The sequence below is a fragment of the Nuphar pumila genome, chromosome 11 (assembly GCF_984573655.1).
Source record: "Nuphar pumila chromosome 11, dmNupPumi1.hap1.1, whole genome shotgun sequence".
In the NCBI taxonomy this organism is placed as follows: domain Eukaryota; kingdom Viridiplantae; phylum Streptophyta; class Magnoliopsida; order Nymphaeales; family Nymphaeaceae; genus Nuphar; species Nuphar pumila.
Window position 1 is genome coordinate 7,632,674 of NC_143259.1, and position 15,494 is coordinate 7,648,167.

General features: G+C 39.2%; 1 protein-coding gene across 1 annotated transcript; it reads left to right on the forward strand.

Moving 5' to 3' along the window:
* The first annotated feature begins 1,799 nt into the window (after window positions 1–1,799).
* Window positions 1,800–11,160, forward strand: LOC149821812 (transcription factor PIF1-like). Its single transcript, XM_089981149.1, has 8 exons — window positions 1,800–1,937; window positions 2,015–2,786; window positions 4,837–4,929; window positions 6,592–6,657; window positions 8,157–8,222; window positions 9,660–10,010; window positions 10,732–10,795; window positions 10,916–11,160. The coding sequence occupies exons 1-7, from the start codon at window positions 1,849–1,851 to the stop codon at window positions 10,792–10,794; spliced, it is 1,500 nt and encodes a 499-aa protein (XP_089837275.1). The 5' UTR covers window positions 1,800–1,848; the 3' UTR covers window position 10,795; window positions 10,916–11,160.
* The last annotated feature ends 4,334 nt before the right edge of the window (window positions 11,161–15,494 follow it).

Consider the following 15,494-nt stretch of genomic DNA (forward strand, 5'->3'; position numbering starts at 1 on the left):
GATCATTTAGGAGTTGTCAAGATAATCATTCGGTATCTCAAGGCAATGATTTCTCTTGGCTCATTTTTCAAGGCGTCTAAATCCACCACCTCCTAAATGTTAGCATAGATCCAACTCCTAAATCCAATACGGAATCCAATCCGGATAAGAAGAACGTCATGGCCAATGGAAAAATCTCTTACAAATAACACTAAATGAAAAGCAGCTAAAGTTAGAATCGCAAGAGAGTCTCAAAAGAAAGAAACCCTTCTTAGGAAGGAAAGCTAAGATCATTTGGAAGAGTCATCAAGTAAAGTGTCTCCTCTCACAAAAGGAAATCAGAATTACGATTCATCTTGTAGAGGTGTATCACCTTATCTGGAATGCGTTGAGTCAAGGCATACCAAAGAAGTTTAACCTGTATATAAATATACATAATGGAAAGGCCTCACGGTGAGAGAGATTGAGCGATGTCTATCGTGGATATAGGATCACATTGATCTGAACCACGTAAAAATTTTGTGCATCTTTTTGTTTATGGTGTGTTTTGTGCTCGTTTAATTTGCATCTTTCATTTGAAGTCCTTGCGTACTGTAGATGTGCAGAGAGTGTGCTGCAATTTGATTCCAATGAGTGATAGTTGTGATCTGGGCTTGTGCTAAACAATCTGCATATGGTTATGCACACAAGAAATTTAATCCCAAGTTACCTGGAACACTTGGGGGCTAGAGCATCTATGAACATCCTATCTACAAGTACAGAATCTAGGTGCTGTCCACAGCTATAAATCCACCATGCATATTTATTGATTGGTTTGTCGAGGGTGGGATCCATCATCATCCATGTTCTGATGTTACTGAAATTTCTGTGAAGTAAAAGATACCCTACTCAATGGTGCAATTTTAAGCTGACTATGTTGGGGGCATGCAGAAGTACAATTATTAGTGTATTGATTGACATGCAGCTTTACGGTCAACTTCATGGATTCTCCTTTAAAAAATAGCAATAAAAGGGTTTAATAATCAGCCTTTGGTCCCACACTTGTTGCACAATGTAAATCTTTTTGAAGGCCGCTTTCATCATTTCGGTTATGTTTGCGAGCTTTCTCACTGATATAAATTCGTTCAAAGTTTTGGTCTTAATTTCTTTTGTATCGTATGATTAGAGGGAAGAAATCATGCATGAGGTCGAAATTAACCTAAAGAGTGCCCAAGGGGTTGGCGTAGTGGGGTGGGGCCTTGGGCGCTAAACGGGCGATCAAGGTCCCATATCCACGGGCGTCTTCTTTATCTGGGATGAGGAAGGGTCCTAGCCTCGGAATTTTAAGCTGCCGGCAAGACGGCCGTAGGTTTGACATGCTGAGCTAGTGCGACCAAGTCTTCGTGTGAGAGAGTGTGGTTTCTTCACGTTATAGATGGGAGAAAAAAAGACCTAATTAATTAAATAATGCAACCCAGTTTCATACATGTTTTTAATGAAAATCTAACGGCCATGGTTTTGCAATATCTCAGATGTAGGTCCCACACCACATCTCAAAACTCTTAAATGAAAGAGCCATCAAGACAAAGCTTTACACACAGGGTTCATGTGATGAATGGCAGTGGACTAATGACATCCTATCGAGTCTTTATTATCTTCATTTAATTGCATCTAACCCTTCCCATATCAAACAACCCCAAAACTGAATATTTTAATGAAAAGGTTAAAAGACAAAAAAGATTAAAAAAACAAATATAACAAAACTAAAAATTCCCGTTTCTGTTAAGTATAAATAGAATTTGAATCTTCTCCCTTCAAACCCAAAAACCCATCAAACGCTTCTTTCTTCCCAGCCCACCGCCACTCTCTCTCTCAACGTTATGGTCAAGCATGAATCATTGCGTACCGATTTGGCATATCGACGGCGCCCCAATTCCCTTCTCGCAGGAATTCATCACGGAAGCCGATAAATTGCAACCGTGAGTATCGGTATCCTCCATACTGCTCCTTTCTTCTTCGTTTTTTTGTGATGATGGGTATTGTTATTTTGGCTTAGGATCGAGAAGGAGGTGCAGGAATTGGTATGGAGGAACGGGAGGTTGACCACCCAAAACTACAATCAGAAATCGCCGAGGGCGTGCACCGCTTTCCCCGGCGAGCCCGAGCTGTCCTCCGGCTGCGGCACGAAGCACGACCCGCGGGAGTCCGGCATCGTCGACTTAGACCCCACCATCGAATTGGCCGTCCTGCCGGCTCCCTTCATCCAGGAGGATGAGATGGCTTCATGGTTGCACTGCCCGCTCGATGACGCCCTCGACCGCGACCTCTACCACGATCTCTTCTCACCGCCGGAAGGAAACGTTCCCGGCCACCGGAATTGGGAGGAGGCTCCGGTGATCAGGTTTCCGGAGCTCGGACAGGCATCCGTCTCGGTCGGCGAGCCGGCGATGCTCCCGCCGAGGGCCCGAGACGCCGGGTCGCAGTCGCCGAGGGTGGTCAACTTCTCGCTGTTCGCCAACAGTGCCGGGTTGGTTGGTGGGTACCGAGACGGGTTCGGATCGGGTTTCTCGGACCGAGGCCAGATCGAATCCACGGTGGTGGACTCGTGCGAGACCTCGGCAGCGGTGGCGGCCCGGTCCGCGAGTCTCCAGCCGTATTGTCCCGAGTCGAAAGGCTCGGCGCTCCCGATCGAGACGATGGAAACCAGCAAGGAGCAGGCGAGGAGCGCGTCCCAGCCTCGCGAGTCGGCGCTCGTATCGTTCCCGACCGAGTCAAGGGACCAGAAACGCAAGGCTCGGGAGACGGACGAATCGGAAAGCCACAGTGAGGTTCGATTATGTCCTTGTTTTTCTAATGAATTTGTTGCCCCTTTCAATCGTTAAAATGGCAAACTTGTCCTTTGGATCAATGCTCGGATTTTGGATTCGGACCCTACGAAGATCCTTTCCTTTGCCTTAGACCCCCCTTTATGTCCATTCTGTTTTCACCCATCACGTGATTCTGCCAAGCTCCAGGGTGGTGGTATTCAGTGCTGGGTTCAGCGTCTAGTTCGGATCAGAATCTATATTCCCTTTACATACTATTTTTAATAGAGAATTACATAAAATTGACGTGTCTCATGTCTTTTTAACCATATCTTTGTGGACATAGAATCTAACTACTTTTGGACCAATATTGCTTTATTTTTTTTTTATGACGAAGTTCTCCCCTTAAGTGATTAATCTCCTGGTATAAATTTATAAGAGGAGGTGGAATTCAGATGCATATCACACATCATGAGTTCAAAACCCAGAGAAAACAGTTTCATTGTCCAAGTAGGGGGATTGACTTAGTGGGATGGTGGGCAGTCTAAGTTTTGATCCTCATGAGCTGACCCTCCTCTGCGCAAGCCAACGCGTAGCATAGGCTCCGGAGCAGGGATCCTAGCCTTTGAGTTTTACGCTGTCGGCACGACGACGACTGTAAGTATGGCAGGCTGAGCCAGCACGATCAGATCCTGTGCAGTTTCTTCGGGTTATAAATTAAAAAAAAAAGTCTAAGCAAGTATAGATCCTGGGAAACATGGGTTAAGATTATGAAGTTTTATGCATCTGGGCATGTGACTCTAGCCTCAGCAGGCTGACCCGGTGCAGCTAAGTAACTGACTAAGGTCAGGTTTCTCTGTGTAAAATATAAAAAATGATGACATAAATTATAATGAGTAAGTTGATTTTGATTGAGTTTATGATTCTTACAACCGAGTCTATTCTTTTGTAAAGAACTAAAGCAAATAGGTATATAGTTAATAATATATTAATTATTTTAGAACATATTTACTCGAAAATAACTTAGTAAGGGTGCATCAGATATTGTGAATATTTGTAGGGGTACATGTAAAATACATTTTTTTCCTTATTTTTCTTTTTTGGGATCCAAGTTTTTGTGCAGGCACGGATCATTTTCGTGATTAAATGACAAAACTACCCCTCTTAAGGGTAAAGTCTTGGGAGCCCGAACTTCGTCGGAAATTGCCAACCTGAATCCATCAGCATTTACTGGTAAAAAAGACGACAAACGGTTTGGGCTGCTTCCCGTGGTAAAAAAACTAAAAAAAGATGCCTATTAATGAGGGCTATTTTGGTCATTTTACAATATAAGGGGGGGGGTATTATTATCGGTGTGGCCCCTTTATCCTACATGACCTAAAAAGTCCAAACAGACCCTGCCACTATAGCTTAAGTTGCTTTGGATTTATGCATGTCATTGATGAAAATGTTGGGGGCCATTTTGGTGATGATGTCTTTGCCGGTTGTCCTGTAGCCTGCAGCTCTTGGGTGTGCGTTTGCAAGTTTTGGAAATTTCCGAGACGGGACGCGAACAGGGTCAGCTTTCATTGATCCAATGCGGTTCAGGTGGTCCAGTACACTGACATGTTGTGTTGTGCTTGGACACAAAATGTGATGTGTGAATCGGCGTCGCTACGCAGCCAAGCATGGTATGGGTGGTGTGGTTTGTTCTGTAGTGTACGAGTCATAGCCTCCACCCTCCTCGCGTTGGGAGCCGTCCATCTTTGAGATGAGCGGCGTTCACACTTGTATGACGTATTTGGAAGTTCACCAGGACGCACACGTACTTATCTTTTACGATGTAATAACTAGGGCTGACTGGGAAACAAGCCAAGCTTGCTCGTGGCTTGGCTCATGTTGGGCTCGTTCAAACTCGTAAAAATAAGCTGAATATGAACAATAGATTACTCGGCTCGGCTCGGCTTGGTAGTAAGAAATATATTTTTGATATATTTTAAAAAAATCTCGTGATATTTGTGTACACAATGTTTACATATTCTTGTTTGGATGTAATATTGTTAATTGATTTTGAAGGATCAAAATTCACATGCAGGATGCTGGTGAATCTGTGAATGCAAAAGAGGGTAAGAGATCGATGACCAAGCAGAGAAACCGCGCAGCCGAGATCCATAATCTCTCTGAGAGGGTGCGCAATTATTTTATTTTCTATTTTTTGAAATTTTGAAGATCCTTTACTATCATTTTATTAGCAGAAAAATGGTTGTTTTCTTTCTTTCTGTTTTTAGTTAGACTTGCAATTGTTTTTAGATATATGTTTATCACCACCAATTGACAAGCATAAGATCCCTAACTTGCCCAAAATAGTGGTTTTAAGTGACACTTTTTAGAGGCACTACAATTGTCATGAGCTTGTTATGAACAAGTTCATGAACTACAAAGTTTCTATTAATAGCAAAAGCATTCCACTTCATTAGTCACTCTTGTCACTCGTATGATGTGTTTGTCTATAGTGGGAATGTTGAATTACATGAAGTTGATCATGGTTTTCACAAGACATCCAACCTACTAGTAGGGGTGTCAATGGGTTGGGTTTGGACCGAGTCTAATCGGGTCTACTATAAGAAAAACCATACATGGACCCGATAAAAACTACATACATGAACCAGACCCGAACCATACACAGGTAAAATAATATTTTTTATTATTTTTACATTGAAAAATTACGGTCTTAATCATAACTTGGGTCGGTCTGGTATAAAATTCCACAAACTATACCTGGATCCATGTATTAATCGGACCTTTGAGTCCAAACCCGGGTCTTAAGCGGATCTTCTTATTTATCACCATACCCGAACCCTATAGGGTTTGATCCGGGTCAGGTCAAGGTAAACCCGACCAGTTGACACTAGGCCACAGCACCAATAGGAGTGTCAATGGGTCGGTTTACCCAGATCTGACCCTTACCAAATCCTATAGGGTCTGGGTATGGTGATAAATAAGAAGACCCCATTAAGACCTGGGTCTGGACTCAAAGGTCCGATTAATACATGGATCTGGGTATAGTTTGTGAAATTTTATACCAGACCTAGACCTGACTTGAGTTCCGATTAAGACTCACAAAATTTCAATGCAAAAATAATAAAAAATATTATTCAATTTACTGGGTATGGCCCAGGTCTGGTTCATGTAGTTCTTATCAAGTCCGGGTATGATTTCTCTTATGGTGAGTCCGATTAAATCCGAGTCCGGACCCAATACTTTACCCAAAAATCGAGACCAGGTCTGGTTCCACCTAGGTCCGAACTAAACCCGACCCATTGACACCTACTAGCTATATAGAAATCCTAAACTACTAGAAAGGTCTATGTTCCATGCTAATTCGTGCAAGTTCATGAACTAAGCATTTCATTTCACGAGCCGTGGTGTGGCATGCTTGTCAATAATGGGAATATTAGAGTTTGCGAACTTGGTCATGGTTTTCCCACGACATCCAAAGGTACCATATATACCTACTAGCTTTATGGATAGCATAAACTACTAGCAAGATCTTTGGACCATGATAATTCACATCAACATTTAGAGACATCCCTATGTTTTGTTGGGCCAGTAGTTCATATGGCATCGTTACAATGTCTTTATCCTGTCCAAAATCTAACTGGGTCAGTTCATGGGCCTGCCTCCCTGCAAGGTAAAACTCCGGGTTAGCGCGATCATCGTGCCTTACGTGTCGCAATCTTGATAAAACAATGGTTGAACATATAGGGTGCATATATCTAGTATCTTTATTTTTGATAATGACATTCTTGACATACATCATTTTCCATCATATATACCCTCACTGATGCAGAAGAGGAGGGACAGAATTAATGAGAAGATGAGAGCACTGCAAGAATTGATACCCCGATGCAACAAGGTAACAATTCGTAACCACACAATTTTGCGAGGTCCATGTATCTTTTTTTATTTTTAATAGGCAAGCTATATATGGGTTAACTTGAGATTTGAATCTGAGACCCCTCAGTTATGATAGTGTGACCTAACCATCCAAATGCTTCATTTGGACGTTAGTTCATGTATTGTGCTAATTGACAATGAAATATTTGTGGCATGACCAACGGAGGCTTCACTTGTCTGGTAGGAGCAGCAAGTGCATGTCACCAGCTTGTGTTGGGATGTTGCAGGTTCGAAACCCAATGGTATTGTTGTATGACTGGTAGGGGTCTGCCTAACCCCAGCTTGCCTTTCAAAAAATATATATATATTTGAGGCATGATGTTTGCTGCTTCTACATGTCGTGGAAGTGAACTAATCCCTTGAAACATGTGCACAATGAGAAATCTTCGCTCCCACTGGTTCACGTGGTGCTTTTTTAAGGGTGATGGTAGGGCTGGCAAACTAGCAGATCATGAGCTGGCTTGTTTTGTATAAAAAAAATGTTTTTTAATTGCTTTTTAAAGCTTGATAATATATAAAATATATGCATAATGAATGTATAAAACATATGTAATATGCATATTATATATGTAATATATATATAATATATGTATAAAATATATAATGTGTAAGTATATGATATGTAAAAAGAGTCTATACAAGCCGAGCTGAGCTTGCCATGTTCATGCTCGACCCATTTACCTAAACTAGCTGGCTCATGGCTCCACTCTTCCATTGCACTGCACAATGATCCTCTTCCTTAGTCTTTTTATATATCTTGTAGAAACAAATATTGATTTTTTTTCTTTTTTTAATTAAACTCTAATAGTGTTTTTTTTTCTTATCCACACTGTTATGCAAAGCCTTTTTAAGGACATGTTGGGGAGGTTTTACTATTTTTTCATGGTTTACTCCTAAGCTTTGCAGCTCTCTCCTTGTGAATTGTACTCATGCCTGTAACATGTTCTCTCTCTCTCTCTCAACATTAGTGCACATGCATAAGCACGCGCGCACACACGCGCATTTGGTATCTTCAAAAGTAAATTATCTCCATGAACAGCAGTTGAGTTTATATGGCAATTTATGTAATTTCTTAGCAACAAAAGTTCTTAAACAATATATAAATCTTTATTTTTTTATAACTTGGAAAATGAATTTAGCAATTAATTTGTTACAATGAACCTTATGGCTATGTAAGTAGGCTAAGCCAAGGTTACGTGCAAGGTTAGATATCCTCTTGGTGACTAGATCTTTTGTGAACCAAAGACGGCATCATCATTACTATTTTAAAGTTCGGTATATATATATATATATATATATATATATATATATATATATATATATATAGAGAGAGAGAGAGAGAGAGAGAGAGAGAGAGAGAGAGAGAGAGAGAGAGAGAGAGCAGTAATCAAGAACTAGTTTTCAAATGGGTTTCTATCTGATTCATTAAGTTTCTTATTTTTACTTTAACTTGTGCAGTCGGACAAAGCATCAATGTTGGACGAGGCTATTGAGTACTTAAAATCTCTTCAACTCCAAGTGCAGGTTCTTCTCTACTCCTTTGAAAATCACCACCTGTCCCTTGAACAGTTGTTCTATTAGGTTTTGCTTTTCTTTTTCAATTAATTAGGACTTAGGGTGTTGATTTTGGAGTTTTTTTCCAAATGACCTGAAAGTTTTATTAGGATTTAGTTTTTTTGCGTTTTTTCTTTTCAATTATCATTAATTATGATTTCATTAGTGGGATGCTTGATTTTGGTTATCACTTATCAAACCCCTACATCTATGCTTTTTGTTAGGATTTAAGTTTTCAATTTTGGTTTTTGAAATGAAATGAATATTTAATTAGGTATTTTTGCGTTTCTTTTTCAATCAACATTAAACATGATTCCATGAATGCATGCTTGATTTTGATTAGAATTTTAGGGGTTTTATTTTTTTCAATTAACATATATGTGAATGATTTTTGTTACAATTTATGGTTTTGATTTAGTTTTTTTTTTCATAATAACATAAATGTTTCATTATAGTTTTAAAGTTTTTTAAAACTACCACTAGGCATGAATCTATGAATCATAAATGCTTGTTTTTAGTAGAATATTAAGGTTTTTTTTATCAATCCGCATAACTCCATAATTTATGATGTTTGTATGAATTAGGTTTTTGATTTTTTTTAAATTTTATGAACGTTTAATTATGGTTTTGAGGTGTTTGTGTATTTTTCTTTCTCAATTAGCATTAAGCATGAATCCATGAATAATGAATGTTTGATTTTAGTTAGAAGATTAGGGATTTTGTTTTTTTTGTTTTTATATTGATCAGCATAGATGACAGATCCATGATTTTTATCAATTGTTATTTTTTTTTTCAATTAGCAATGAATCAATTATGAATTGTTTTCCAAATATAAAAAATTGATGATGTCAATTGTAAACAAGTACATTTTAGAACAATTGTTTGATTTTTTTTTGGAAACATATTATTATTATAATTTATTAGTTTTTTTTACTATATATTTGTGCCCACCCTAGTTTAGATTCCTGGTTCGGCCTCTGCCTCACAGAGTATCAGATCAATGTTAACTTCCTGCTGTACTGAAGAATTTATCAGGTAGATCATGTCACTTGAGATCACTACATAATTGAAGCCATTCAATTACCAGAACCATGGTTTTGCTTTGATTTTGTCACATGTAACATGACCATTATTTGAGATAACAATGGCCAAGCAGGAACCGAACAATGAGAAATACAGTCTTGGTGGTGGTGTTTTTTCTTTGGACAAGTTAAAATTGAGTTCAATGACATGAAATGCCTCTGCTTTTGTTCTATCTGTTCGTCCCCACAAAGTTTTTGATAGAATGGCTAGAAAGAAATCACGTCATTTTCATGGAGTGATGATCAATGGCATTAATTTGGAAGGGATTGATGTTTTGTAGAATGATTTGTAATTGAGTGATTTTATTTTGTCCTGATGAAGCAGATGATGTCCATGGGATGTAGCATGCCACAGATGATGTACCCTGGTCCTCACCAATGCATGTCACCCATGGCCATGGGTATGGGGATGGGGATGGGGATGGTTGCTGGGTCAATGCGCCCACTTATGCCTTTTCCACCTGTAATGCCTGGGTTGGCCGTTCCGAGCCCCAGTGCGGGCCCACTGTATCGGAGTCTCCCAATGCCAGGAGTACACATACAGGTTCCACTGTGCCCCAAGACAGAGCAAATGAGCAGCAGCCCATTACACACACTCCTGAACCCAACTCAGCCCACAGCTCTGGCAGAATACCAGCAATACTTGAGCCAATTCCACATGCCAGTACAACCAAGGGTATGTTTCTAGCTTGAACGAAATTACTTTCAGGACTATGGTACTTGTGATATTTCGTTTTATGGAACTGAACATATTAGGCCCTCTTTTCTCGTTATGCCTCATAGTTTGAAGTGTTTTATGATAGATCTGATCTGTTAGATGTCTTCAGCATGCTCGATTTAGTGGGAATCGACTCTTGAATCATGTTTTTTTGATGAAAAAATGTATTTTTATGATCCAAAAAAATTGATGCCTTCGTAGCCATTGATTTGGATCATCATAAAAACCTGTCTACATGTCAGATTTGGGGGATCCAAAAGCCGGTTCCCACTAAACAAAACCTATAGATCACATCTATAGTGTTAGATGTGAGAAAAATTACCAAAAAACTATGATTTTGACGGGCCTAATGGGGCAGAACCAGGGATTACTATAGAGAAAGAGAGAGAGAGAGAGAGAGAGAGAGAGAGAGAGAGAGAGAGAGAGAGAGAGAGAGAGAGAGAGACCATCCAGGGCTATCAATTTTCAATCACCTCTGCATGGTCGGTTGTGTTGATACGAACCATTTCTGTGAAGAACTTGTGGTTCCCCATCAGTATATCTATCGTCTACTTGCTTGTAAATTGAGAACAGTACCTGCTAGAGTTATGGTAGTTGGGGTCATTATGCTTGAAAATATGATTATTCTCCTCGTTTAAGTTTTAATATAGTAGCCTCTAATTAATGTTTGTTGTGGTAGGCCCCACTACCATCAATCAAAAGCTTGAGCAAAAGTGAAGAGCCTCCTCCTAGCAGTCGATGAGGTAACATTCTCAGCAACAAAAACAATGCTAGAGAGAGAGAGTATATATAATATACATATATATTGTGAAGAAGACTTTCCTAGTGGTACTGATTATGTAATTCTGATGAAACGGTTGTAGGTTGAAGGAAAGGTCGAGGGTTTCTTCGGAAAAGCACCATAGGAAATTTTGTTCATAGCAAACTTGGTAGCATGCATCCTTGGTTTGAGGAATAATTAACCAACCACCCTCCAGTCTCATGTAATTTATTATATTAGTGAAGTATCTTAGATAGAAGCTCCTTTTCCTTTCCTTTTTCCTTTCTCTTTTACTTTTTTGTTTATATTTTTTTTATTGTAAGCTAAGTGCACTAGTTGATGGTTTAATGATAAAGTGGGTTTGGTTATGTTCTTGGGTTGGCTATGCATCTTAATTAGTTTTTGTCTCAGTTCACTCTGTCCAAAGCATGTCCCACACATTGCAATGCTTTTGCCTTTTTTGGTAGTGATAGGAGCCCTCTTTGGCACATTCTAATGGGTGAACGATTTTTAATGGGTTGTACACAATCAGAAATTAAAAGGGACATGCCATTCCGATTAGTACTTGAGAATTATGGGTCTCTCTCTCTCTCTCCCTCTCAACATAAGGTTGTTATACATCAGGTATTATATGTTATATAAGTTCAGATTTCATGTTTTCTGTTCTTTTTGTATGTTAAAAGTCTTACTGTTAGATAACATGACAGCAAACTTGGTCCTGATGCAATTCTTGTTTTCTAGAAAACCAGAATCAAGTTTACTGCGCTAGACCTTGATCCAGGTCAGTTTCTGTGACTCTGATCATGTGTTGGCCCAATTGATTATAAAGATATGATTTAAAAAAATTGATAGGAACTGAAACACAATGACACACGAAAGACTGGATTTTTAAGAATTCATACAACTGTGTCAAGTTTACAATGTTTCTCAGAACTCCCAACAGCACTAGGAGTCATCTCTACTTTGGTCTTTACAAAATAACCTTGAGTTAGACAAGGACTTCCTATGAGAGAAGAAAATGACTTCTCCTTATCATGACCTTCATTATGAGGTTCAATGGCAAGCTGAATATGTCCAACATGACCCCTATCTTCGTTAGTACTTTTGGACACTTCATTTGGATTGAGAACTCTAGACTCTTCCTTTGGATCTTGTGAATCCAAGAGTCCTGCCACCTTAACAGGGTCCCTCAAGCCAATCTCTATTGACACTAGATTGAGCTTGGACCTTAGCACATGAAACCAGGTGAAGCTTTGGTAAGAATATATGCTGGTTGTTCTTATGAGGCAACAAATTTGTCTTCTATCTCCTTTTTAGCAACTGTCTCCCTCAGGAAGTGAAAGTCTATTTATATATACTTAGTTTGAGCATGAAAAACTGATTTTTCAGCCGGATATGTTGCACTCAGATTATCGCACCACAAAACTGGAGGTTGAACTTGAACAATTCTCAATTCTTGAAGAAGTTGCTTTATCCAAGCCAATTCTGACACAGCTCATGCAATGGCCTTATATTCAGCTTTTGTTTTTGACCTTGCAACAATATATATGTTGTTTGGTCGAGCTCCAAAATAACAAATTAGATCTGAGAAATGTGAGATAGCTACTGGTCGATCTTTTGTCATCTGGGCATCCCACCCAATCAGCACTAGAATATACAGATAACATGAATTTAGACTTAGTAATATTTATGACAAAATTAACAATTCATTTTAAACAACGCAAAATTCTTTTTACATAGGCCCAATACTCAGTGGTAGGTTTGTGCATGAACTGGCACACTCTGCTTATAAAGAAAGTAATATCCAGTCCTGCAAAAGTAGCATACTGCATAGCACCAACACTTTGATATGAAGTCACATTTTCAAGTGGACCGACTTGGCTTCCACCATGCCTGTTTTTACTATAAGATCAAACACATATTTTCTTTGAGATAAAATAATTTCATTTGGAACTTTAGCAACTTCAGTTCCTAGTAAATAATGCAATGGTCCCAAATCTTTAATAGAAAATTCTAGACTGAAGGCATTGATAAGATTCTAAACCAATTTTTTGAGTTACCTGTCATTATTATATCAACATATACTATCCCACATAAAAATTATGAATCTTTATGTTTAATAAAGAGCGATGTATTTGCTCGAGAATTAAAAAATGGTCTTTTAAGATAATTTCATAACCTATCAATCCAAGCCAGATGAGATTATTTCAACTTATATAGTGCCTTATTCAGCTTGCACATATAAGTTGGGAACTTCTTATTTTCAAAATGGGATGGTTGGATCATGAAAACATCTTCATTGAGAAAACCATGCTGAAAAACATTACTTACATTGGGTGGATATATTGGCCGGCCTTTATTAAAGGTTATAAAAAGAATCATTCCCACTATGGAATTATCAATTCCCTCCTAACCAATAGATCTTGCTTTATATCGAGCAATGAAACCATCTTCATGTCTATTTATGTGATAGACCCGCTTGCAACCAACCATGGTTTGACTATTGGTCTCAGGAATGAGCTGCCAAGTCTGGTTTCTATGCAAAGCACCAATCTCATCTTGGGACCGTGTCACTATAGGATGGATTCTGACCAAGAATTGGTTTGAAAGGCCAACAACATGTTCAATTCTTGGGTTTGAGTCGTGATTAGAATCACTAGAGATACGCCTTGGTTGATATTCAACATTTTGATAAGAGTCTATCGATTGCAAAGGAGAATTGGGTTATTGTTGCAAAGAAGAGTTGGGTTCTTGTAAAGCTATAGGTTCAAGTAAAAAGACTTGCATAAGAATAGAAACATGTAAGACCAGATCTTGACTGTGTTTAGGCTTATTTGATTCACACGTTGAAATAGGTGGGAGAGGTCCTTGATGTTACTGAGATTGGTGATTGAGACCAAACTGGGTAACCCAATTCATTTTAAAAATTTGATTTTGTAGCCAGCTAGTCGGTCACCTCATTAAATGTGATAGGCTCCTTGTTCCAGCATGAAGAAATTTTCTTTCATCAATTGAAGGCCAGTCATAACAAATATAACCCTTATTGTAGGAGTGATATCCAATGAAGACACATGCTTTGGCCTTGGGAGCCAATTTAGACTGTCTACGTGGAACCCAATGTATATAGCAAGTAGGGGTGGCAAAACCTGACACGACCCGCCAACCCGCCTCTTAGGCGGGTTCGGGTTGGGCTTAAGCCAACCCGTTTAATAAACGGGTCGACCTGCCTAACCCGTTTATTAAACGGGTTGGGTTCGGGTTGGGGGTATGCCAACCTGCCAACCCGGCTGACCCGTTTAATAAACGGGTTAGGCGGGCGGGTCAACCCGCCAACCCGACCCGCCAACCTGCCAACCTGCCAACCCGTTGACCCGTCAACCTGAAAACCCATTTACCCGACCCAACCCAACCCATTTATTAAATGGGTTGGCGGGTCGTGTCGGGTTACCCGTTTATTAAACGGGCCGGGTTCATGTTTGCCACAGCCGACCCGTTTAATAAACGGGTCGGGTTCGGGTTGAGGTATGCTGACCCGCCAACCCGTCGGTCAACCCGCCAACCCGACAGGATTGCCACCCCTAATAGCAAGTACTTCCAAAGGTTCTGAGATATCTATAATTAGGTACCTTTCCAAGGAGTTTATGAGGTGACATGTTAATTAAGATTAGTATTGGGCAACCGATTGATAGTATGAACCGTTGTTTTGAAGGCATTGAATCAAAAAAATTTCTTGCATAGGCTCATAAAAGAGTAAAGACAAACCAGATTCAATGACATGTTTGTGCTTCATCTCCACCACACCATTTTGTTGTGTGTATATATACAGGGCAACCTTCTCATGAAGATCGATCCAAGAAATTAGAAAACTCTGGACTCATGAATTTCCTCCATTGTCACTTTGATACTTCTGTCAAGTTGTTTCTCCGCAACACTTTTGAAAACCTTGAAACACTAAAAAAACATTTGATTTTTTTGTTAATAGAAATATCCACAAAAATCTGGAAAAATCTCAATAATTAAAAGATAATATTTGTACCTCTTTGGAGAAATAGTAGGGGCAGGTCCCTAAACATTCACAATTCTAAGAGTAGCTTTAGTCATAGACAGAGAATTAATCATCAAATGGAAGTCTTTGCATTTTACTTAGCACGAAACAAGAGCAAAAAACAAAAAATTGTCCATCATCAAAAAAATTTAAAGTATTCTTTTCTAATAGGTCAAAAACTTTATAATTTGGATGAACCAACCTGTAGTGTCATACTTCACGACTTGCTTGATCTTGCCGAAAAGCTAGATTATCTCCAACTGACTGAAACCCCCTTAAATGTTGGCCATACATAGAGTTCATTCTCATTCAAGCCTTTTTGAAGAACCTTAGGTATATCAAAGCATTGCCTAGCTGTATGATTTTTCCTTCTACAATATTGGCATATACTTTGGACGCCCTGGATCTTTGATTTGAAATTTCTCAAGGGAATTTTTTTTAGAAATTTCTTGGGAAAAAATCATTAGCATTTCTACCAGGTCCCCTACCTCGGTAGTATTCACCTCCTCTACCTCTTTGATCCACAAGGGTAGTGGTGGTTGATTCTACTAGATTGGGGGTTCTTTGATTCAGAAATTGTAAGTCTGTTTTTCTTGATTCAAGAGCATATCATAGACTTCTATAAATGACTTTAAAT